The 27409-nt window shown below is 36.9% G+C and overlaps 1 protein-coding gene across 4 annotated transcripts in view; it reads right to left on the bottom strand.

Annotated features, from left to right (window-relative positions):
• Nyap2 (neuronal tyrosine-phosphorylated phosphoinositide-3-kinase adaptor 2) overlaps positions 1–24315 on the bottom strand; it is a 305966-nt gene extending 281651 nt beyond the window's left edge. The window contains exons 1-3 of one of the 4 annotated variants that reach the window (XM_085838695.1): positions 23860–24315; positions 23007–23493; positions 13152–13388 (exon numbers count right to left, since the gene is read on the bottom strand). In XM_085838695.1, the coding sequence (XP_085694821.1) occupies positions 13152–13372 (221 nt within the window). In that variant the 5' untranslated portion in view covers positions 13373–13388; positions 23007–23493; positions 23860–24315. Of the gene's footprint in view, positions 1–13151; positions 13389–23006; positions 23662–23859 lie in introns of those variants that run through there. The other 3 variants (XM_029483159.2, XM_085838711.1, XM_021172656.3) reach the window with 3 other exon arrangements.
• Positions 24316–27409: the final 3094 nt, after the last annotated feature.

Genomic DNA, 27409 nt, shown 5'->3' with positions numbered 1-27409 from the left:
TAAACCACACGATATTGAAGAATTATTTCACCATCCTTTTAAGTGTTCTATTATTTATGTGGTCCTGTGTTTTAACCAAGGTGATAGTTGGGATTTTAATAATACAAATTCAGACTAGAAAAAATTTGAAGGAAGTATGAAAATCAGGTATTTGATCACTTCAAATTGCTTATACAGAATATGAAAATTAATATTTTAAAAACTTTATTTTTAATGATTGCTGCCTTGTAACACTTTTTTTTTAAAACACAAGATAATGTTTTTAGTTCAATTACTTCCAACTTTGGCATGGGTTCAAAAAGCATAAGGATGAACAGTCTTTTCCCCAAAGCGTAGATGTGAATGTAGATGGGATAAAGAATTACTGAACAGTCTAGCTCTGGCCTTAAATTCATGGTGACGCATTTCATTGATAATCTTAAGAATGATATCGGGCACATATGAATTAAAAAGGCTCCAGTGCCCACCTGACATGATCTTATAAATGGGCATATTTTCCACCTGACACATTCATGATTCATGCAGTTTTCATTAACCAAATGTACTCTATCAAGGAATTGAGACTGGTGAATCTATCTACTGCATTCTGTCTTGTTGCCTGTCCAAGCACAGTGCATTATTACTATCACCAAGCAGAAAGCTCAAGCTGCATGTTTAGACAGTCATTGCTTGAGGTTGATCATCATGAGCCTGGTCGTTACAAACAGGTAATGATATCACATTCATATGTTATTAAAGGTTGTCATTTCAAAGGGAATGTACACATGCGGTTATGTGACAGCATCGTGTCCCAATGTGGTGGGTTTCTCTCTTCTTCCCTAAGCTCACAGTAGCCATTATGCTGTGTTCCCAGGTTATCTCTGCTGCATTTGTTCAGCCATGCTTTCAAACTTGCATTGAACTCTTCATTCAGCTCCGGGGTGACAAAGGTCAGTCTGTTCTCCTGTTAACTAAATCACGGTCTGTCTCAAAACAAGATTGCCAATTGCATTGAGCTAAAGATAGAGGCTCTTTTCTAGAGGGAACATACACAAGGGGCTGTGTTGATACCTTTAAGCTGACTTCTTTTTACAATTCTAAGTCACATTGAAATGGAAAGACTCGGGCAGATAAGGTCACTGCATTAAGGGCAAATCCCCAAGAAGTATTCCTTCCTAAAACCCAACGACACTCTAATCTTTCATTCCTCTGCTTTAACACAATCATATAACTGTGCAGGCTTAGTGTCTCCAAGTCATTTCAAAATGTACTCTTATATGCACAATATCTCCTTAGAGACTTTTAATCTTTTGCAAAGTGACAGATCACTTTCCCTTTAACTACAGGTTCAAAAGCAGGTGCTTGTTTTTGTTTTGTTTTGTTTTTTTCAGGACACATTGATTGTCTCCTTTTGAAAAAAATCCCATGGTGTCAATTCAAGCTAGAGTCTCACAAAGGCACATTGTATTGGGCTTGTAAAAAGTATCTGTTTATAACAATGTGTACTCCTGACAGCTGCTCATTGGAAAGAGTATTAGTCATCATCCTCATCATTAAATACATCATTCATGGTTAGAAAACAGGCTATAACTATGTAATTCAAAAACCTCAAGGAATCAAATGGTTACTCTAGTCTTCCTTCTCTTTCTCTTCCAGTCTAATTCTCCATGACCAAATGTTATCTGGTGACAGATATCAGTGTGCACTATAGTAATAGTCTCACTGAAGTTCTCTAGCATGATACTGGCTACACATTTCCCCCTTTCTTTTTAGCTGACACTTGGCAATAGTGTTTAGCTGTACTATGCCCTGCCAGCTTATTTTTGGTAGATTGCTTACAGACACTATCCTTTATGTTACTGAATCTCTCTCCAGTTAGATAACCTTTCTTATTTTCACTCTTCAGTTACATCTGTATAGTCTAGTCTAACGGTGAACAACAAATGCCATGAATCAGAGAAAATTCAGCAAGACATATATTACGGGTATTGTGATGGAGTGGCAGCCGACCGACACTTAGAGAACAATTTATCTACCTGAATTGGGCTAGACATCACTAATGCACATGGCAGATTGATTGTGCAGCTTTAGTGGGTGTATTCTTTATTAATGAGATTCAATATGATTTGCTAAAAAGCCTTTTACTGGGCAGTCACTTTTATCCCCTTCCCCCATCTCCCTTTATCCCATTTAATCTGTTGAACTATGTACCATGTTTTAAAATGTGTTCATCTCTATTTTTGCTTGAAATGCCAAGGCTTTTAAAATAACTACTGGGGAACTGAGAAGAACAATTACAAAATTTAAAAAGAAATGTTGAATTGGAATGAAGTATAAAAATGGAAACCTAAAAATTAAATTAAGATTCCCAACGAGACATTAAGAAGTTGTGAGAGTATAATTATAAGAAAAAGATGAAACAATCTAAAAAAATTTTAACATCTGAATTAATTAACTTCTGAAGCTGAATGTTTATGCTAACAAGGTTTATGAACACATCATCAGATTTCTTTATAAATAAAATAAACCATTTTCACTGGTCTGCTGAGAACAGATAGGCTTTATGGACTTCAAAGAGAAGACAATATATATTTAGAGGAAAATTTATCAATTACCTTAGAGAAAAAGTACTTATCTCTTAGCTCTTTGTTTCATCAACCAGAGGCGATATGGAGGAGAGAATGGTTCGCATTGATTATGACCTTGTCAAAATACCAATACTTCTCTAAAAACGTTTCTAGATCATCTCAGAACATTATGTCACCTGAACAAAATACTCATTCATAACAGAAATGAAAGGAGAGCCAAAGGTAGTTTACCTTTCTCCTCCTGAAAAAAGGATCAGCATGTGTTCTGTCTAACATTGCACCATTGTATTTCTGTTAAATTTCTTTACTGCTGACCTCTTTCGCACTTCTTATAAGTAACAAAATATTGTTTACCTTCTAGATAAAGTCCCTTCTTTTTTCAATAGTTGTATATTTCAACTCTTAACTCTTAACCAACATTTTTTAAAATTACGTATGAAAACTGGCATCAGGAATCCTTAGAAGTAAGCGTCACCCCCAGGAGAATTTTTAAGACGCTCATGTCCCTCCTTGTATGTCTGTTATATTTTGTCAAAATGCTGAACATGCTTGAGTTACAATAACTGCACCAAAGAAACAGAAAGAGCTCTTTCCCCAGTCAAAGGGCAGCTGGGAACACAGCAGGGCAGATTTCCCAACAGCCCCAAACTCTTGCAGGGTAAAGAAATGTCTTGGGAGATTACAGTCAGGCACTGAGAATGCATTGCCCACCAGAGGAGGAACCCAAGTGCAAAGCAGAGCAAGGCATTGTTCTAGATGTGAGCTCTTAAAACACATGGGAGTTGTCTTATCTCAGTATTCATGATTGATGGACTTTCCCTAGCTGCAGCACAAAATATTACAGCCCTTGGACAAAAAGAATACATTCCCATGAAAAGAGCAAAAATATTGGCGGTTCATGCTCCAAGAAGAATAACACTTAAGGGGATTCCTTTAAAATGTGTGGAAGCTTGTAAGCTGGTTGCCCAGTGAGAATCCTGTGTTCTTTTAGATTATGTTACATTACCACAGTAGGGGAGTCCATCACAGTTCACTTTGAAAAAGGTTGGAAAACTACTTTTCACAAGAGACAGTTTATCCTTTCTCTTCCTACCAGTTTAATAACTAAGATTCAAACTCATCAATGACTGAATATTTTTGAAGCTATGTGATCAATTTTTTTCCTCATGCAATTTTAAGAAATTTAAGGAAAAGAACAAAATACGGGCATGTGATGAGACAGGATATAAAAAGTTAGAAGCTTTTGGGAGGTGTGCCACTTATTAATGCCGAAAGCAGAGATACTTTTATTGATTTTTCACCCTCAATAGCAATATAACATCTTTGAATATCGAGGTATATGTATAAGTCATGGGTAAGCCTTATATGGTAAAGAAGAGGAAAAGGCAGTTAGAGAAGCAAACATACCAACATCAAAAATAATGCACACAATGACAGAAGGTGCCAGCTATAGCAGCTGTGTATTGGCTGCCCCTGAAACCAGTGAACTCCACAAGGTGAATGTACCTATCCTGTTTTTTTTAACAATTGAACAAAACAAATATTCTTCTCAATAAAAAAAAAAATGAGTAAGTTTAACAGGAGTTGAAGAACTTGCTATGGATCTCACTAAATCTAGCAAGTAAAGACTCTAATTTCATCTCGAATTTAGACACTCAGATTTCAACACTGTGAGGCCATGCTTCTCTCTGATTGCATACACAGCAGGGCTCCAAATTTCCTGCGTACAATGAGGAAAAAATTGCAGGTTTATCAAAAGACCTTAGAACAGGGAACGTGTCCTATATACATCAATTAGAAGACTAATTATTCATTTCTCCACAGTTGCCAAAAGACTGTAACATTACCAATGGTAATATGATTGAATCCATTCATTTATAAAAAGCATTGTTCCCATTTGAAGATGTCAGATGTCACACAGGCCTCCAGCTGTGTTTTATCTTGCTTCTTAAATTACAGGATTAAGATTGTTAGCTTTAGCCTACATGAGAAACCCCGAAACTCATGGATCACATAGCTCTGAGAAACAAGCTCACTGACTCCAATAAGCGTACAACAGCAAGTCCTCTAGGCCATTTGCTCCCATAGCTATAACAGCTCACCCTCGCTTACTCTTCAATGACTAGACGTTTCAGTTCCCATGATGCATTAGGGATTTCCTAAGTTACATTACTGTATCATGCATTGACAAAATGTTAGGAGGGTAGATAGAACCTATGTCCACTATTTTAATAATAATAATAATAATAATAATAATAATAATAATAAACTTTCCCTGAGCTGAAATATGTATGCATATATTTATGTGCCTATCAGCATTTTATAAACATTTGAAATGCCTTCAAAGGTTTTCAAGTTTACACCTATATTGTTGAAAATGAGCCATAAACAATACAAAATTCTTATATCAATGACAGCCCAGTGGACACTTGCAACCGAATGAATATGTATGACATCTTTTGCCAGTACCGAACTTCTTGTCCTGTCTCCTCAATTCCTGCTAAAGTTACCATCAACTCTGAATGGTGTTCTCACACTCCACATCCCATCTAAGACAGTTGACCTATGCTACCTCAGTTCCTTTCTTCCAGGCCACAGTCTTCCCTCAACTCAGTGCCTTTCAGGGGCTGGAGCATCTGCCTCTCTCCTTGTTGATCCACAAAGCAGCTAGGAGGCCAATTTTTCAATTATAGAGCCAGTCTTCATCTCAAATGACCCCAGTAGCTTCCCATTTCATGGCGGTTCTTCTGAGTTAAAGTCCTGTCAGTAACCCCATGGTCCCTGCAAGGCCATCCACCACCCACCCAGATCCAATTACCCAGTCTTCTGAACCTCACTGGCTTGGCCCTGCTCTAGCCACACCTTTGAGCTTTCTATTTCTTTACAAAAGTGACTTCTCTGACCTCTTCTTGTAATGTCTCTTTTTCTTGTAAGCTGGATCCTTCCGGATTCCCCACTTTCTCTCAGCTTTTAGGTCAGATGTGACATGTCATTTGAGATGGCCTGAGCAATCTGGCTTAAACAACACTCTCTAGATACCCCGAAATAATGCCATTCTTCCTCTTCCTCTCCCTCTCCCTCCTTCCCGCCTCACAACTTTGTTACTGCCTTGACCTATACATGGAGAGTAATGGCTGATATAAAAGATGCACAATAATGGAGTAATTAAAAACTAATACAGACACCAAATAGCTGTGTAACACACAGCCTGATAGAAAACCACCTCTCCTTGCTGATGGTCATTTTCATTCCAGTGAGCCTCTTCATTTCTTTTCCTAATACCAAAATGGACTGAGTGCTTGACTTAGCGCCAAATAAAAGACTGAAATACCATTTACTAATTAGAATAATGGATTCTAAATGTTGGTCTAATTTTGTGTATTTAAAAGTCTTGCTGGTTCACTTTGCTGAAGGTGCTTGTTTTTTAAGACACAGCAGAAAGATCCCGTCCCCAACCTCCTGCACCTTGGCAGTGTAGCTATGTCCAAATTCCAACAGAGGCATGAATGTTTCAAAGTGTGAGCATCACAGAACACAACTTTTAACTAGAGGTATATGTCCCCAGCAGAAATTCCTGGGTAAAGGTTTGATTTTCCTTCTACCAACTTATGATTATGATTAATTTTAAGGTAACCCACACATTTGTAATGCAGGCATTTTCTTCAGGCAACCTCAAAGTTGGACTGAAGCCTCAGAGGCAATTTTATTAGCATGTTTAGGGTCTACTCTGGCAATTTCATTACATTAGATGATGATATCCAGGAGCTACTTAAAATTTAGTAGGAAAAAAATACATCCCCTGATTCATATTCTAGTTCCACAATAATTCCTTTTCTGTATATATTATCTTTAAACATTTATAAATGCCATCTTTACATAAAAGGTTGAGAATATTTCTCCATAGCTTAACAACCTTAGGTAGGAAATAGGAAGCCCCCATAAGAACCTGGTAATAGTTTAGCACTACCCATTAAGGAAAGGGTCCCTTCACCTTTGCAATGAGATTCCTTTAAGTCAGTTGCCTTGGAGTTGGAGTTCCAAACGTTCATTCCCCATAGTGATTTCCCTCTGCATCAGAAGAGCTCTTCGTGGAAAGTGCCTTGTCTGGATGTGGCTGTTCTCTAAACAGCCCCTCCTCTTGCTAGCATCTGTCTATTTATTTCAGACACAGAACAGTTACTGATCGTCTTAAAGCATAAAGCCAGTAAAGAGTCCAGGATAGAATGGAAATAGGAGCAAGAGAAAAAGTCTGAAATCAGTCTGTGTGGAGCTGAAATAGGCAAAGACTGCGGCTGATCTGAAAGACCCCATTAGTGTGGACTCTAATCTGTGATGGCAGGTTACTAAGTAGGGCCATCGGCCACTGTCATTACAAATATTAGCATCATGTAAGTCACACATTGTTGATTTGTGGGGTATATATTAATCCTTTTAGGACAGGGGATGACCTTTGCTGAAAACAGTAGGATAGGAGAACCACCAACATTTCCATATCACAAAGCACTCTCTTATATTCAACAATATTAACTTCCACTATCATCACTGAAAAACACAAAATAAATTGATATACAGGTAACCATACTTGTAGAAGTGGTTTTTGGCTTACTAAAGAGTAGTCAGTAAGGGATGATCAATGCTGGCTACTGAAAATTTTCTTCCAAATTTGAGGTCCTATGAATTAAAGAAAACATTCCCATGTATTTGGGAAAGTAACCCAAATTTGTACTATGTTTTTACATCTCATTCAACTCAGAAAAAGACAATCTGGATATATAGTTTTTACTTCAAAAACAAGCAAAACAGCGTGTGGTGTACTCTGAAATGATTAATAGAAAAGTGGTTTGGATTAATGACATTCACAAGAGGAAGCCAAAGTTAGAGAGGGTTATTAGGAGAGTGTCTGCTGTTTAATCTCACTCTGCATCAACACATTAACCTTGTTTTCTCTGCCTGAACACTAAATCCTACAGCAAAATTAGGTCAGAAACTCACATTAGATCAGATCAACAGCTTCATGGCAACCCAGGCATCTGACAAGCTGCGTATGGCCTCGGGCTCATCTCCAGTGTTCTTCTAAGCCTGGAAGCAATGACTACCCAGAGGCTATCTCTGAGCTACCTTCAGATAATTTCTTTAAACTATAAGGCTAACTGTAGATCTTTGTGTTTTTGAACCTTTGTTCATTCAGCTAGCTTCACTTTGCTTATGAAATGATGCTTTTTGTATCCTTTCTGATACAAATATAGGAAACTTCACATCCCTGCATGCCTTCAGTGGAACAAGCTCATTGAGGAGAGTTACATGTGACCAGATTAACTGCTCATGGTACACTGAGTGGGTATAGCATTCAAAAATGCACATCAATGCATTTTTCTCCATAACCTCAATATTTTCTGTCATGTTGTAAATAAAATTCCAAAAGTCAAATCCAACTAAAGACTATTGGTATAATGGACCATACTTCCCTGATAAGCATTTTCTGTATAACTATGAGTTTATATAAATAAAATGAATTGATATACAAATTTGATATCACAACCATTCCCTTTTGGTATAGTAGTAAACCAGCAAATAAAAAATGAATTTAAACTTTTTATTTGTATTGTAAATTTCTCCCTAAATGTACCAGAGAGACTGTAGTGGTGTTTTGATTCCCTTTGCTTAACAGGAGATCTGAAACTCTTAAATCCACATAGTTTTCAAGTGCACACACAAATATACAATCATATGCCCCTTTAAAGGAAGCCATATTTAATCTAATTCCATTTCTGACTGTCACTTTTAAAGAGGAAATATAACCTCCTATAGATCCCCTGAGGGCACCCACGGGGAATAGAGACACTGGTAATCAGCCTAAGTAGTCCTCTGTGTCAGAGCCACTTTGCTGAAGTCAAGTGCTGTCTTCCAGACTCACAATGTTTGGAGAAATTTTGCTAATGTAGTGTTTCATTAATTGGGGTGGGGGCGGGGGCAGGGAAAACACATTTGCTTCCTACAGTAAAAACTATAGCTGACTAGACATGAGAATTTCCCTTTTGCCTTTTACTTAGGGGATACCTCTTACATTGGTTTCAAAGCAGTCAAATGAGGTGATCTGAGTACTCATTCCAAAATTCAAAAAGAAAGGAATTCTAGAACCCTGTTGTGCTGTTGGTGTGTACAATGGCCTTTTGATTACTCATCATCTTCAGTGAATGTTGATATTTGGTGACCTAACAAGGGGTTGCGTATAAACAGAGGACCTCTGAAGAAATCATGTTTTAGAGGTGTGTGCAGATGCTGCCCTGCAGGTCAGCTCTCATTCATCACCTCCTTCATTCTTACTGGCCAGAACTGCACACATTGACCACCAAAGTTTGTTCCTCACCTTTCCCCCTATTTGTTGCCATTTAGGACAAGGTAACTCATCTAGAATGAACTAACTTGTTGAAAGGTAGTTTTTCATGTTTGACTGGTTTATGGGCTATGGAATAAAAACAAGTTTCATTTGCCACTGCCTATACAAAGCTACTGGGATTAAAAATAACATTTGACCATGAGGCCCCAAAATAATTGTTTTCCTTCTCCATTAATTCTCTCCTTTAAGCATTTCTCTGTTTCTTACCAAATATGACTTTAAACTGTTAAGAGAAGCACTAGGAACATCATTTCTTTTTCCTCATTTAGTGTCTCTTTCTCACCAGCAAGTCTCTTCAGTAAAAAGTCCATATGACAGATAGAAGAGAAGATACAAAGAGTTAATAGTGACAAGGCCTCAAGTTGGTTCAAAAATAAGGAACTGGGCTCAGAAACCCTAAGTGTCTCAGATCACAGAGCAAGCAGGGGGATGGATATTGTGTGTCTAAGGGTTCTGTGTTTAAGCTCCCCAGCTTGAGCACAAAAGGCATTTCAGCAGTCTGTGCTCCAGAAAGTCAATCACAGGAAATCCGATTTCCATGTTTTAAGCATGCCTTGGCAGTCTGCACATTTTTGAAATTGCAACTGGCGCACTTCACAGAGAATTATCATCAATGCCTTTTCAAGGTCAAATGTGCCGCCTTTTAGAATTTCTGGCATTTATATTCCATATATTAAATCACAGAATATATTGAAGGCATCCAGCAGAAAGGTGAAGAAATTTTCATTAATTTGATGGTGTTCATTAATACCTTGTTGAGTTTTTTCTACTTGATATTAATTGCAAGGTAAAAAAAAATACTGAAATATGTGTTAGATTTAAATATGGGTGTTCTATGTTTTCCAGTATCCTAGAAGCCTTTAAATGCCTGTTTGAATAAAACACAATTCATGGACTTTGTAAATAGAGGACATGTCTCATTAGAAATGTTGAAGTAAACTCACATTGAAGAAAGATTAGCATCATTTGAAAATTGTCGTACACCCACAACACTGCACAAATTAAAATCAAATTCAGACACTACTATGGTAACTGGACTAGATTGTTTGGGGAGATGTCACAGCCTGTCCTCTGACAAGACAGTGAGGGAGGCCTTTAGACTCCTCCTCAAACAGAAGCATTGCTGGTCTGTCTTTGTTCACTTTTTTTCTCTCCAAGCCCCACCCCCATACATCAGAGGACATTTATGCCATTTTGCTTTACACTGGGTTTTGCTTTTGGAAAAGAAAAATGATTTGGAGAAGTGTCAACAATTTTGGGCTCCCATAGGATTTTTACACTTCCAAGATATTTACACATTAAACTAGAATTCCAGAAAGAAAAAAAAAAGATTTTGGGCAGGGTTGAATAAGGAAGAACTGGGTTTATAAATAGCAAGACACATACTGTATCTTTTAATTCCTAAAACATGCAACCGTTATGGGGAAAGTATTAAATGTTATTTGGGATATGATCATCTTCATCTATGAGTAGAAGATGCCCCATAGTCCTCTCCCTAATGTGTACTTACCAGTTTTACATTATCATTGAGTCTCTAATAGGTGTAAATGATTCCCAAAGGGGTGACATCTGTGGGTCTTTTGTGACCTACCCCTTTCAAATCTGTGATGGGATAGGTTCTAGCAGAGCAGAAGGAAGGGCGGGCTCAGAGAGGCTGCCCCTCCATTTCTTTCCCTGTTAGCTCTCCTCCAATGCTGTGGCTCCAAAGCTGCTCAGTCCCCCTTTGTGACTCCCTGATTAAATCTGTTGGGCTCTTTCACAGATTCCTAATCCTGTGAAGGTTTAGGTGGCTTGGAGAATATTCCTGGGGTGTTGATCATTTTAAAATTTAAGTTCTAGGTGTCCTTGTTGTTATGTAAACTTGTGATTTTAAAACTTACAGGAAGATTAAGGTGACTCTCCAAAATGTGTTATAGAACTCTTATAATCTCTACCCAAAGTCTGGGTCTTTTACCCAAACCTCCATCCAAAATCTCTACCAGAGTAGTTATAAGGCCTTTGAATATTTACACATAAGTATGGGTTCCCATTCTCTGCTATTTGCCTTAAACTTGCATCAGGGTCACTCTTGGCCACTTCATAAAGTAGAAATGTCATTCTGCTAGTTCAAGCAATAACAGGGAGCAAAACAGCAGACTAACTCCAAGCTCACCATTCACTCTCCCTACTCAAGGCCTAAGGCTCATCAATCACAAAGTTTATATTGTGCTCAGAATTTAGCTACTGCACCCAATTTTACTGTGGCCAATCACGGCCATTCCTTGTGAATTAAAACCAGAGAGGAGAGTTGATTTGCATGTGTTTTTTATTCGATTATTGAAATATGTTAGCGTTAACTCTATTTTACAAGGTGAAAGTCCGTGCAGACTGTTTATTTTTCATCTTAGTAAGTGATCTGTGCTTTGTAATATAGTCTTAGAAAGTCATCCGATTAGTCCAGCAAAATGAGCTCAAGTTCATACAACTGTTTCTCTGACACATTGCTCATCATGTAGTGGCAGAAGTTGATGCGTCTCCATGTATCTAGATACTTGCACCCAAGGGCTTTAGAGTTCAGATTTCCACCCCATATTTTTGGTGCCTCTTTAAACACATGTGAGTAAAAGCCTTTAAAACTTAGCCACTTCTGCTGTGGCTGTGTTTGAATATTTCTGCAGAAGCCTATTAAAGGCTGTTAATGCAATACAGAAGCTAGTGGGAAAGAAGCGTCCATTGTGGTGTTCTGAGGGGGCAACAGGATGGTGCTGTAAATGATTCTTTTCGTTCACTTATCAAAAGAATTAGTTGTTGATTTGCAACAGCAAGAGTACAAAGCTTTAGATTGCACTATTGTAATTCTTTAGTAATCATGATACCCACCCTCTTTACTTTGAGTGAATAAAACTCAACCATTCAAAACTAAAGTAAATCACACATATACACACAGAAATTTGTCAGAGAATCTACACGGGAGATTTTGTGTGAAAAGGTGCTTAGCATACTCCAGCAAAAAAAATCAATTTTAAGTTAAGCTTAGTAAATTTTAATAATCCAGAGTTCAAACAGCAAGTTCTTTATACAAGACCTTTTTACAGTTTTCTCTAACTCCCCCTCTACTTTTTCACTCCATCCCTCCTTTTCCTCCCTTTGTCTTTCTCTAACATGTAAAACATTTTCTTTAAAGTACTAGTGCCATGCCACATTACCTCACCTCTTTATGACCTAAACAATTGAACTTGAAAAAAATACTTTCATTTCCTTAACATTGTAATCTTTCGAGACACTATGCAGATATCATTTTAGGTAGAAAATCCTCTACGAACTATCCAAACATTCAATCACTATTCAGTCATGCGGATAACCGAAAGAAGTAATTGTCTACATTTTAAAAATTTTGAACTTTGTAGATGACTTCCAGTAATAAAACAGGATTCCATGAAACACAGTGTGTGACTGCAGGGAAACATGCACACAGGGAAAATAAAAACCCTGCTTTATTTTTCTCTATAAAAGCAACAACAACAACAAAAACAAAGAAGAGTTGTGTCTGTTTCTTTTGTGTGCACGAACTAGGAGTTTAACCTCCATTTGAAGGCTGCAGTCTGGGTCTCATTATCTTGTCACTAGTAGGCGTTACATCATGAAAGCAATTTCATTTGAACAAACCCGGGACCCTTGGTACCAAACCAAGAGGTATAATCGCCATAAAATTGCACAGGAGCATACACCAAGGATTCCAACTGCCTTCAGAGGCTCATGAACATCTCATTATTCACTGGTCTTGGTCATATTATAGGAAGAAGATGAACTCTACGTTAAGGTAAGAACTATAAACATAGGTCATTAAAGGTGGACATACTCATAAAAGTTTGGCTGTTAAAAATGTATCTGTGCTCCCTGGTGTTTTTATCAAGAGGTTGTTCAACACAAGCTTTTATGGAGAGAAAATTGAATTCTCTTCTCATCCCATCTGTACCGCCATATGCACAAAGTACAGGCAAGTAACTGTTGTTAACGAAGGCCAGGATCTGTCAGCAGGATAGATGAGCTTTCGGGAGAGCCCAGGTGTCTGTTTCTCTATACATCCCGCCAAGACTCTGACCAGCCTCTTCTTGGCCAGGTGTCAGCAGCACAGTCTTAGCAGGATTTGTAGCTTCCCCCACCCCACTCACCCCCCATGGAATGTAGTGCCTTATGTTTATGCTTACCGTTTGATTGTTTCTTCCTGTCGTCGACGTTTCTCGTTCTTCTCCTTCAAGTAAGCCAGGTTTGTCTCATTTCTCAAGCGATCATTCTCGCGAGCAATGTCGGATGCATTTTGAATAACCAGGCCATCGTATGCTTTCATTCCCATATCCTCAATATATTGGAAAAAGGTGTCCAGAGGGTCTTCTTCAGGATTAGCACTCATCATCTTGGATGGTATCATGGAGACGAGATGCTTTCTGCAGATTGACAACACACCATACCCTTAGCAAGGGGGTAAAGTTTCATCCCTAAGATTATGTCATCTCAAACCTCCGGTGCGTTACCAGACTTCTTAGGATATATGTAGCCCTAGTGAATTAAAACATTTAAGAGTCATCGAGGTGGCTCAGTGGGTTAAAAAAAGCTGGCTGGCAAGTCTAATGTCCTGTATTTTAGTCCCAGAATTCATCAGGTGGGAGAACATAACTGACTTTCCAAGTTGACCTCTGATCTGTACACATCTCCATGGCCCACATGTGGTCATCTCCATATAGTCCTACACTTTAAATATAATAATTATTTAAAAATGCATTTAAGTTATGGTGAGTAAGAGCATAAAGTTGTTTTAGAAGATCATTAATGAAAATATTAGAATTTTAAAATATATGTCCCATTCATATTATTTAGACTTCTCTGTTCCCTTGACTGAAGCTTAATTTTATATAAATAATTAGGACTTATACATTTTAAGTTATCCATTGAGGAAAATATCTCATTAGGAAGTACAGGTGCCCAGAGTGTTTGGAATAACATGAAATGAGTATTTCTTAGGTATCAAATATGTTATCAAAGCAGCAGCAGCAGCAGAACAAAGGGCCAGAGTTCTGCCCTGCCACCTGTGAATGCATAAATATTGTATCTGAAGATATTTTGTTTGCATAATTACAGTCAAGATTTTGTTTCTGAATAGGTGTTGTTGTAATACAATAATTCTATATTTTCATTATCATGGCATTTCAATTCATATTTAAATTAAAATTAAGTTATATTGGAGAAAAATTGAATTATATTTCCTTTAAAAACATTTAAGTGAAAATGTATAAATATAAAATGTCCATAAAATATAACAGCAAACAAGGAAAAATAATTTGAATACTCTTGTGACCCCTTGTTATTTTCAAAATGGCCCTATATAATTACTTCATATCATTATTGTGACACATATTGTGTATTACCAGGACCTTTCATATACTCAGCAGTCTGGTAGGAGTAGCTTTGATAACTTTATAGAATTGTTAATTAAAAGACTAAGTCTTTAAAAACTTAAGTCACAGGAGCAGTAACTGACAAATCAAAGCAAAATCAAGCTGTATTTTAAACATGGAACTTTTACCAAGTGTGTCTCTTCAAAGATCCCATCTGTAAAGTGAGAAAGACAAAGCTTCCATGATTTGTCTTTGGTATAAGGGGGGGTTATGAAGAATTTAGAGTAGAACTAAACAGAACTATGCACATTAAGGTGTGCTAACATCACAGTGATGTTAGTGAAGAAGCCTGTCAACAATATCATTATGTAGTGGATGTGTGGGTTGATGGATGTATGGGTACATGCAGGCATAGATGGATGTGTTGATGGATGGATGGGTACATGTGTGAATAGATGGATGTGCTGAAGAATGGGTGCATGCATGAGTAGATGGATGGGTAGACAGATGGATGGATGTAAATATGAATAGGTACATGGGTTGATGGATGCATGCATAGATGAATGGTTAGATAATTGGATGAATGCATGAATGCATGCACAGATGGACTGGGTAAATGGATGGGTGCATATATGCATAAGTGGATAGGTAGATGCATGTATGCATACATAGATGGATAGGTATATATGGATGCATGCATAGATAGATGTGTAGACATATAGATGCATGTATGCATGCATAGATAGATGTGTAGACAGATGGATGCATGTATGCATACATAGATGGATGGGTAGATGGATGCGTGCATAGATGGATGGGTAGTTGGATGGATGGATGCATACATAGATAGATGAGTAGACATATTGATAATTCAACAAGAAACTTTAGGAATCACCAGGTCTTGAAGAACTTTCCAATATTTAAGATTAGGTAAGAAAACTGCCTTAACAATGATAAAGAGCAAAACTGCATGGATGTTTATCTTCTATGTCAATAAGACTTTCGGGGCTAGTGAGATGACTCAGTGGGTAAGAGCACCCGACTGCTCTTCCGAAGGTCCAGAGTTCAAATCCCAGCAACCACATGGTGGCTCACAACCATCTATAATGATATCTGACTCCCTCTTCTGGTGTGTCTGAAGACAGCTACAGTGTACTTACATATAATAAATAAGTAAATCTTAAAAAAAAAAAGACTTCCTTAATGTTATGTTCCCTGTGATGTATAAAACTGATAGAAGTGTGTATGGTACATGTCTGTCATGTAAACAAACAGGAACCTATATCCTTTGAAAATCATATAAATGTTGATCAGCCCATCTATTTACCGAAAAAGTCCAGAAGATTCTTTTTTTAAGTATACATCTTAGTTATTCTGAAAGGGGAATAATATTTCATAACCTAGGTTGTAGTTATGAAAATCTCATAATTCATGACATAACTTATTATCCTTTTAGCTACCGGTTAACCCAGATTTGAATCACATGCTGATCTTAAATTCCTTCCCAGTCTTTGACATTTGTAACCTGATGGTTGTTTGCTGCCTTTGGATCTTTATGTTAAATTTTTTATTACGTTTCATTTGATGTCCATGCTCCAGTGGGTTAAAACTGAGTAATGTTTTAATTCCAACTACATAATACCATTGAATTGTATTTTTACATAAGTCCATCAGATTACATGCTAAAGTGAGGGGCACCTAGAAGAGAAGAAAGTTACTACTGTGAATGAATTCCATTTTGGCGAGAGGAGTGCAGGAAAGTGTCTTTCAGCTATCTAAAGCATTACCAGTGTCAGAAATTCACTTGTATGAAGAACATCTGTAGTAGGTACTCCAAGCTAAAAAAAAGACCAACCTAAATTTATGCAATTAATCTTGCCTCAGTTAAGCAAGACAGCTCAGTGTTATGAGCGTGCTAGAGGTAATACCTCAGGCTAGAATTTCTCCCACTCTGCCCTCCAGGAAAACTGTCTTTTCCCCAGGTGCAAGAAGCATGATTATCCAACAGACTTTATTTATTTATTTATTTATTTAGCTGAGGTTTTCCACCAATACAAGTAATTTTTACACAGCCAACATATTGTAATTATTAACAAGGTTATTTTATCATCTCTGAACATTAATTATCATTATTAATAACCTGCCTAATTACCTGGGGTTTAAATTGTTTTTCTGAGAAAATATAAAATAATATTATTGCTAAATACTTATACATACAAAAGGTATTTTTTAAATCCTACAGATTTCTTTGAGATGAGAATCAATCATATTTTCAACTTAAAATTCATATTATAAACATGGGTTACATGTTTATGTATGTGCCCATACCCACCTCTAGGAAGGTATTAGTCATATAATCATCCATTTATTTAAATTCTATTGGGCACCTGTTACCAACAAGGCACTGATAAATGTCAAATTGCAGAAGAAGACTAGAATGAATAATGCATCTTTTCTAATTCTGGTACTGTTTATGTCACCAGCTGGCCATGCATCCTTACTTCCACTATTTTGGGGATAAATAGATAAAACTTCTCAACATTTACACATGTTCTTTAAAATAAGATTAGCATTCTGTCAATGATCAAGCTCACAGTATCTGCTTTGCTGGTACCTATGTAAATCAGCAAATAATGTATTAGAATTCTGAAGAAGTCCTGTAGGCACAGGTGAAAGTTTGTCCATGTACTCTAAAAATCTCAAATAAGTTGTATCTAGGTCTATGTTTTTGCATTAACTAATACGTTTAAGCTTCACTTTACATTTAAACATCGATGGCAGTTGAAATGGACTACATCATGTGGATTTGGTTTAAAAACTGCATTATGTGTCCAATGATATAGCTGTCTCATTTGAGGCTAGGCCAGTGCCTGGCAAATACAGAAGTTGGTGCTCACAGTCATCTATTGGATGGAACACAGGGTCCCCTATGGAGGAGCTAGAGAAAGTACCCAAACAGCTGAAGGGGTCTGCAACCCGATAGGAGGAACAACAATATGAATTAACCACTACCCCCCTCCCCCAGAGCTCGTGTCTCTAGCTGCATATGTAGCAGAAGATGACCTAGTTGGCCATCACTGGGAAGAGAGGCCCCTTGGTCTTGCAAACTTTGTGTGCCCCAGTACAGGGGAATGCCAAGGCCAAGAAGTGGGAGTGGGTGGGTAGGGGAGCAGGGTGGGGGGAGGGTACAGGGAACTTTCAGGATAGCATTTGAAATGTAAATAAAGAAAATATCTAATAAACAAAAAAAAAGACTGATAGTGTTATTGCTAGTAGAGCCTTCTACCATCTCTTTTAAAATCAAATGACTTTATTATAGACATGTGTGGATTTTCTTTTTAATTGAGAGGTTTATGATACCACAACATCCATGTTGGGGTGAGAGGACAAGTTGAGCAAATTGGCTACTCTCCTCATCACGTGGGTTCTAGAGATCCAAGTCAAACTGTCAAGTCTCTTTACCAGATGAGTCATCTGTCACTAACTTCCTATTAGTGTTAAAATTAAACTTGTTTAGAAAATACATATGATTGATATATTTTGTGTGTATGTATCTTTGTGTGTGTGTATGTATGTATGCTTGTGTGTCTGCATATCTGTGTGTGTAATTATATTCAGGCATGCTTGCCATGGCATGATACTGGTCAGAGATCAACTTTTTCTCCCACCACCTGTAGAATCTGATAATGGAACTAGGGTCATAAAGCCACACAAAAGTGCCTCTACCTCTGAGCCATCATACTGGATCTGCCAATTCTTAACTTTGAGAATTATTATATTTAATAACACAGCTCCTTGACAAACTAATTCTACTTTGAAACAGGTGGGTAGATATTTAAGACAATATTACTTCCTTCATAACAAATGTTCACATGAGAGCCAAGTTAGGAGTTAACATATTTCTTCACCAACCAAATAATTTGTAGTCAATACACTTATCCATCACCCCTCTTATTGCACAAATACAAAACACAAGGGCACTGGGATTTATGGACCACAAAATGCATTCCATTCCAATTCCTCCAACTTGGCCTTTCCAAGATGAAGGCTATCATTCAGACAAATGAGCCATAGCTCTCTGACAATGAACAGAGTTCCTAGAAATTTGAACTTTGTGTTGTCTACCTACCTGGCTACAACTGTTACCATTTGCTGCAATAAACATGATAATCTGCTAACTCATAAATGTGTTTTCAGAATGTACACTTATGGAAAAAAATGGATGCTCACTAATGCATGCTCCATATCTAGCCCATCAAAGACTTGTAGTTCCTGGCTCTTCAATTGCAAATCTGTATAAACAGACAGTAAAATTTAGTTAGTCTCTTAGAAAGTACTGTTAAAACGCAACTGGGTTTGTGCGTTCTATGTACCATCTTTGGTATTTTTTTCAATAACTAACCATCTCCCTTGTTTGGCTTCAAATTAAATATAGCACCAACAGAATGTATACGGTTGAAGGAGAATTTCTGCCTTCTTATAGCCAACAATAATTTTTGCACCCATTGTTTGTTTAAAACAGCTGAGAGGCTTTTGCTCCCTAACTTTATTCTTGAAGCATTGTGTCTTCATTCTAAGAGTAGACAAGACTAGCTATGCTTTCTTTGGAAGTGACAGTACTGAGCCAAATTCTAAAATACTATGTATGTGTTTATTGAAATTCATGACTAAGTTTTAAAATAATACCAGGGATTCTCCTGGAATAATAGTTAAATAACCAGTGCAGAATCCCATACAACACGCAGGAAAATTAGGGTCTCTACTTGATGCCCTCCTATACTTCTCTGCTCTGCATTTCCAGAGATTCTGTCCATTTAATATTTAGATGACCATGTCTACAATTTTGACTGATCATATCAAAGATACAGATGTTGAGTTAAATATTAAGGTGGATGACTCTTTTTCAGCTTTCAATTTATACTATTTTTTTCATTGTGTCACATATAGCCTGTTGACCACACCCTTCACAAAGACAACGGTTTGCAATATTTTGACTTTGTGACTTATAGCCCATTGACCACACCCTTCTCAATTAGAGTATGTAATATTATGACTTTGTTGTTTATACTCTGTTGACCACAAAGGCTACAGAGAATAATATTGTCACTTTGTTACTTATAGCCGGTTGACCACACCCTTCACAAAGACTACAGTGTAATATTGGGATTCTTTCTAAAATCTGAAACTTGACTTAACTAAATTGCACTAATTAAACTCTTACCATGGCCAAAAGAATTAAACTAAGCATTTAACGTCGTGTTGAATTTTCTACATATATTTTTACGAACAGAGCCATCATTGTTTCTTACCAGTGCTAAGTCTAGACCTGATGGTGATATTGATTATTCACAAATGTTCCTACAGAAATAAAACTCTCATTACCCAAACACACACAGAAAAAAAAAACATGTATATCCATATGATACTGGTAGAAACATAAAATATGAAAATCCTCAGTTTTCCTTTCTTTTTGTAGCTGATACTTTCATCAAAAAACTCAAGATCCAAACCATTATGTAATACTTAGCACTAAAAAGAAATTTAAATAGTATTTTTAAAGTAAATGCATACAAATTTCACCAAGATCACATGATTATGTGATATTTTCCATCTACCAATGAAGAAACCCATTGTGTGTAGTATCAGTTCAGAGCTATTTACTCTGTTACCAACTCATGGTGAAATTGAGTTCCTTAATGGCACACATTGGTGTGTGAGAGAAGTCACACAAAGAGATTCAAATGAATATTCGCACTGTGTGGTTCTCTTTCATCTGTGTCTAAGCATCTCTTTTCCCTTTGTTTAAAATCCTGAACCAAATCTTAAATTGGTATAACCTCCTCTGTTACTATCTACCACTCCAGCTCTGGAAAGGTGGGATTGGTGGAAGCACAAACTCACTCAGTGAGATAATAGTACTCCTTACCCAGTGCAGAGTTTCATAAGTACCACCATCCTCTGAGTACACCAAGTCTACCAGTTTCCTAGTCAGGAGTGGAAATTTTTTTTTTTAACTTTTTATCCTTCCTAAACTGTTTACCCCAAATTTCTAAAATGAAGCTCTTCTTTGTATGAGACTGAGCTTTTCCAAGATACAAAGTGGCAACAACTTCTTTAATCTTAATTTTGCCACCTACATTGAGTATTTAAGAATAAAAAACAAATCTGATTTGGGAGTGAATTGTTTCCCTGTATTTAAAGTCTCATAAGATATTCTGTGTTTTAGACCACAGTGAATTCTGCTAGATAATCTTATGTTTGGCATAAGGTAAAATTTACTTTATGCTGTTGTCAGAATGTGATTTGTGACCCTCTGAAATATCATATGCATAGAAGAGAATAAATGATGTAGGGCTGTATAGTTTACCCTTTCTTCCTGTTTATCTTTTAATTTATTTGAGGATCATGCAAGATTCCTAGCTTCCATTCTTCATATATTTTTGAGGTTTTCAAATGGTACTGGTCTTATGCTAGTCTTGGGATTTTAGTAATTAAAATTTCATTTCCCTTCCCATTCCAATCATTGCATCTTCTCTAAGGTGGAGAATGCTAGGGGCTTAGGTCCAATGAAAGTCTTCCCAGGTGGTTTTGACTATTTGTTGTTAGGTTACTGCATTCATTGTTCAGTAGTATAAAGACCATTTTACATTTTTTGCATGTACTTACACCAATCTAAAACCACAGAGCGCACATTGCTTATGAAAATATATGTAGTAATCAGGCTTCGCATGCATATGTTAAACACATATGCAAAATTTGAACTTCAGAGTAGGACTTTAAAACTAGATACCAGAGTTAAGACCCATAGCCATGCCAATGATGTCCATTTGTCTATGCAATGAAAGTCTTAAGGCTATCAAATACTAGTGTCAGATATTTTGATCTGTGCTTGGAATTCTGTCCCCCATCCCACAAATGGTCATGTGCATATTCTCACTCTCAGTGGTCTCAAAATGCAGCTGTTCTGCACAAAACGGGGAAAGAAGTTACCACCAAGAAAGCTTGCAGGAGTAACTACAAAGGCGTTGATTACTTCTTCCTCAAAAAGCAGATTTCTTTGCAGTGAGTTTTTCTCCTCCATCTCCCTCCCCCAAGTTGGGAAGTGGGCATAGATCATACAAGTGCAATAAAATCATCTACCAGCCATTTCCCGAACTTCTAGCCTGTCATGGTGTCTTTTACCAAAGGTTTTAAAACATTGCATATATCCTCTCTTATATCAGAGGCTCAAGCAAAGAGCCAGTGGCTGAGGGAATTTGTGGAGCCTTGGGCCAGTTGGTTCCAGACGCTTACAAGGCAGTATTTGCAAAGCAGATACAGTGACTTTAATAAATTGCTGACTGGAGCTAGAGTGGGAGCCATCTAATTGAGTTGGTAGTCTATGACTGATTGATTGATTTTAAACAATAGGCACCATTGTTTACCCTGAGATTTTGACACTTCTACACAACTTTACAAACCATTCAAGTTTCACAACTCTTCTAGTCTTTTGCAAACTTGTAGTATTTTTCAAAGGTCTGTTTTCACAATTTCCTAACTATTAAATGTCCTTCACAGAATTATCTTTTTATATTATATTTTTGTCAAATATAAATTATCTTTTATATTTGAAAAAAAGTATGTTCTACTTTCCAAAGAAAAACAAAACCATTTGTACATGTCTGACTCCTGTTTTCTCTTTGTTAAGTTGATGCTTTATAATACATCAATAAATTGGAGCATAGCCAAAATATGAAAATTTAGGAGATCGAGTTTTTATTCTTACTCTCTATTTTATTACTCTCTGCTAATTGAATATAAATTCATAGATACTAAATTTATCATAATTACACCCTTTAATCTCTTCCATTAAATACCTTTATATTTTTCACTACATTTAGAAAAGTAAATATACTACTTTACTACAAAAACAACTTTAGTATTCTTCAGTAAAAATGAACATTTTAAAATACAATATTTTCCCAGATGTGCCAATATTCCAAGTATTGAAAATACTCCTGGGTAGATTGAAAAATTATACTGGAGTTATTTCAATGAAATAAGTACATGTCCCAAGTTAAGCAAGGCCACCTAAAGTTCTACTGCAGATGTACATTTTGGTAAGGCTAAGGAAACCTTCCAGATATTGGCTAGTATTAAAACACATTTTCTGAAAAAAAATGTCTATTTGGAATCAGCCCGAAATAAGCAGTTTCACCTTCAAAGTATATCTAGCAATTTGGATATGTTTTGATAGAGTACATATCTTTCTTGCTGAAAATGCAAAACTGGGCTCTTACGGCTGACACCAGTGAACTGAGCCTATTGTAAGATATTTGTGATATGGAATTAAGATAAATAGCAGCAAGCACAACGCGAATAGTAATTAATGACATGGGAATACTTCCAATTCTTTTAATAATTCAACATGGCTTATTTTACTAATGAAAATCCATTTACCATTTCCATGGTAATCACGAAGTGGGTACGGGATTAAAAATAGCCAGGGGCTCACTAACAGTGTGGATGCCCGTGTTGCAGCTTTATTTCTGCTCCACCTAATAAGACATGCAAACTTCAGCATTAAGTATCCCTAACTAAAATTCATCCCATTTCATAATCCATTGCCTCCTCTCCTTAGTTCTAGATTCAATTAGCATGCTTATAGAATCTGAAAAATGAGATACATACCAAAAATTAAGTCCCCGGGGGAGAACTAAGTGGAATAGTCAGGAGGTGAGTTGGGTCTGTCAGAGCCCTCTCTCAGGGCTGGTCTCGGGGCAGTTCGGGAGGAGTAATCCAGCACCATAAGAAAGAGACTTGTAGGTTCAGTTCAGTATTTCTTCAATTAAAGTGCATTATATCTGGATGAGAAAAGTGTCGAATCCAAGATTCTTCATCACTAGAGATCAGAGCATTTTCGTTGTTCTTTCTATCGGATAAAATGCCTTTTAAAGTTTGCAAGGAAGAGGCAGTGGCAGAAGACAGGTGCTTGCTTCGTTAAATCGACATTCGGAGAAAAGAGGGCATAGCTAATGGGTGGGGATGAGCGCACAGCCCCTCTCCTTCCAGGTCCAGCAGGGAAGAAACTGAATGATTTTACCCACTTTGCTACACAGATGATTACAAGACCCGAAGCAGTCACCAAGCTGGCTAAGGTACCTCATTTGATCATGTTCTGTGAAGAAAAAAAATAAATGGAAACAAAAATCAGACACATCCTCTCTAAATGTCTCCTTTCAGCCCCAGAGATGCTCTTTCTCCTTGCATACATACAGAAGGTTTGGAGAAGACTGGCTGGTAGCATCGTCCCTCCCCCATGACAACCAGCTTGCGCTAGCTGGCTCTGGTGTGTTTCTCTCTCTCTCTCTCTCTCTCTCTCTCTCTCTCTCTCTCTCTCTCTCTCTCTCTCTCTCTCTCTCTCTCCCACCCTCCCTCCCTCCCTCCCTCCCTTTTTCTCTCTTCTCTCCAGCTGCCTTAGTCTGTTGATGCTGCTGCTGCTGCTGCTGCTGATTAATCAGGGATTCTGAAACAAAGAACGTACCTTCTCAAATAAGCGGTAATCTCAGCTTCTGCAATCTGCCTGCATTGAGCAGCAGAGCTGCCAGCATCCTAGCACCTTGGATAGTTCCCACACCCTAGGCCCACTGGAAAGGAAGGAAGGACTAAAGAAATGGCAAGAAACCCCCAAAGCAGCACCGATTTCGGCTCCCCAGGGACTCCCATCCTCATTAAAGGCCTCAAGTCCAAACAAGAGAACCTCTCTCTTTTATCTAATTGAGCTGAAGTCTGATTTGTCGATAATAAAAGAAAATGAGGATAAAGAAACCTCTTCATTTACATCCACTACAGAGCACTAATTCAGTCTTTTTGGAGAAAAAAAAATTAAATCTATCAGAATTATTGTTCTTGTCTGGAGGATATTTAAGTTATAAGGTTTTCACTCTGGTGGGGCTAATAAAAACGAGTAACAACTTAAACGGAACTCTGGGATCTCAGTTTGATGCCCTTATTTGATATCAATTTTGCCTCCACCCATCCTGCACGGGAGAGCCATGCACACAATTACTGCTGACGTACTTCAGGCTGCTGCTTGCGGAATGGGGGGAGGAGCCTTTTAACCTCATCAAAACAGCTTCATGCCACCTGCTCCCATGGCATGAGAATAAAACTAGCCCACTTGGAACGTGCACAGGGCACGTACACAGAACAAAGGTCTCACTTGGACTGTAACATTTTAACCAAAATCAAATGTACAGTGATTACGGCATATATGCTCCGACCTCCTTCAGACTCACTGCAGAAATGATTTAAAGTCATTGTATTTCTTGACTTTCCCAAAGAGACTCTGGATTCTTTTCTTAATATTCCACTGAATCTATGCATATAGCTTATGCTATGCACTGTGATTGACACGTGTGTATATACTTCTGCCCACACATACACAATATCACAATATATTTATGTACTTGTGTTTGTGTGTGTGTGTGTGTGTGTGTGTGAGAGAGAGAGAGAGAGAGAGAGAAAGAGAGAGAAAAACAGACAGAGAGACATACTCAGTTTTTAAGCTTGTGTTTCCTCAGAGTAAATGACAAAAATATATTTTAAAAAATATGTTGTTTGTATATGATGTAACAGTATGATTTCAGGATCTTATTGTATATTATGATAAGACAAGAAGAAAAAGGAAGTACAGGAATGAAGAAAGGATGGGAAGAAATTAAGAAAGAAAAAAGAGGGGGAGGACTACTATGGAAATAATATACCAGTTAGTGAGAAAATATGTCCATATTATTGCACAGTGATCTCTATAATTTTCATGTCACTTTCCCCCATTAACTTTTACTGGAAATAGTTTCTGCTTGCAAGTTGCTTTCTTTGGAATTAAATATATCAATTCATAAGTAATTGCTTATGAAAATATCTTTATGCACCAGCCAATTATAAAAGCAGTAATCTTCAGGTCAGCTTCCTAATTCTTAAATATCAACTAGGACTGCCCTTTGATTTTATATATTTGTTTTTAAGTTAAACTTGGGAAAAATAAAACCAATGCATAATATTATTCTATATATCCCTAATATAAGTGATATATTACATATTATACATCATATTACATATTATATATTACATATCACATAATATATCACAATTACATATCATATATTATATACATTATATACTATACACATTATATATTATATTATATTATATTATATTATATTATATTATATTATATTATATATTACATAATGTATGTAATATAATATAACACATATAATATATATTAGGGATAAATAGAGTATATGTATATGTGGATTTTAAATAATGAATTTCCAGGTTTTTGTTTATCTAGTTTGTGAGTAGAATATGATTTCCATTTAATGTAATGAAATTCTTTGGAAGATTAGGTAGATGCAGAGAATGGAGAAAAGTATAGGTAGGAAAGGAGAGAGATCATATACTATGTGTCTTTCTCATATAATCCTTGCTCATCCCTTCCCCAGCCACCCCACCTTGTGTTAAAATCTTATCACATCTCAGTAAACAGACTCAAGTACCACTTACAATCTGGCATCTGCTCCCATACTGTGATGGAGAGGTTTACTAATATGTCGGGGTTTTTTTGGTAGCAAAGTGCTCTCATAAAAGTAGTAGTTCATCACAGAACCAAAGTTGAAAAGGTTTTTTTTTTTTTTAATACAAAATAATTTGAGAGACATTTAGGGAGTGGAAATATTTTTATCATGATTGATAATTTAAGCACATTTAGATGAATCTACTTTGAACCGCAGTGAGAATGACTAAAAAAGGGAGGAAATCCCAGTACATATATGGGAAAACAGTTCTCAGGTAATGAAATGACTTGCTATACACACCAGATGATCAGGAATAGAAACCAAGTCACTAACTCTTCTTGTCATTGTATAGCACAATTCAAAAACAGTGAGTAGTGGTTGATACAAAGTTGTCAAGCATAAAAGAGGCCTGCCAAGCCTAACCACTACATTTCCAAGAGAAGGAGGGAGTATTAAGCTCAAAAGAAGAGATATGAAATATATACCACTTAGTCCTTAAAATTGTACATTTCCAATTTGGGAAATTTTATGGTATTGGTTGTCCCTTCTCTCTTTTCTACCTTATCTTCCCTCTCTTCTCCTCCTCCTTCTCCTTTGTTGTCTTCTCCTTCATTATTGTTGTCTTCTTCTTCTTCTTCTTCTTCTTCTTCTTCTTCTTCTTCTTCTTCTTCTTCTTCTTCTTCTTTCTTCTTTCTTCTTCTTCTTCTTCTTCTTCTTTCTTCTTTCTTCTTCTTCTTCTTCTTCTTCTTCTTCTTCTTCTTCTTCTTCTTCTTCTTCTTCTCTCTTCCTTTCTTCTTCCTCACCCTCCTTTCTTTGCTTTCTCCTTTCTTTCCAACATTCATTTATTTCCTTTTACTTCTTATCCTTCCACAATACAAATGAAGACCTTGAAACATGTTGCATCATGTTCATATGCTCAACCTCATGGGATATATTCATTCCAACCACAGTCTATGATACTTGGACAACTTTGTATCTGGAGATGTATTAGTGTTGAGGAGCTTGTGATATCTCTGAGGTTTGGTGCCTAGAACTATTTCTTCAAATGCCACTGAATAAAACATGAATGTTTCCATGATGTTTTTCAAATAATCTTAGACAAATGTGCTTTATTACAGAGAACTCTACCTCAGGAAGAGTTAAACTTGAAAATCCTTATAATAAGAATAAATATATATAACAAACCAACAATCTCAATGTTATAGTTATATGATGGCTTTTTTTCTTTCTATCTTCACAGAGTGGCTAAGTTTCTCTGGTATTCTTAGGAAAACATACTTGGATGTTTCAGTGCTCAAAGTTCTTAAGTCAGGGAAAAGTCCCCTTTTTTGTTGTAGTGATGAAAGGATTTGGAGCTCTGTGGCTTAAGTAGACCTCTTCCATACACACAGAAGAAGAGAAGTATAAGAGTTCTAGAAATGTGCTTTATACTATAAACCAACTAGACAGGAGGAAAGCCTTTATGAGTAAACATGACATAGATGGTAGAATTTATAATTGATAGGACAATACATC

The sequence above is a fragment of the Mus caroli genome, unplaced genomic scaffold (assembly GCF_978045245.1).
Source record: "Mus caroli unplaced genomic scaffold, Mus_caroli_1 scaffold_1, whole genome shotgun sequence".
Classification (NCBI taxonomy): domain Eukaryota; kingdom Metazoa; phylum Chordata; class Mammalia; order Rodentia; family Muridae; genus Mus; species Mus caroli.
Note: the sequence above shows the minus strand (reverse complement) of the source record. Positions and strands in the feature narration are given on the sequence as shown.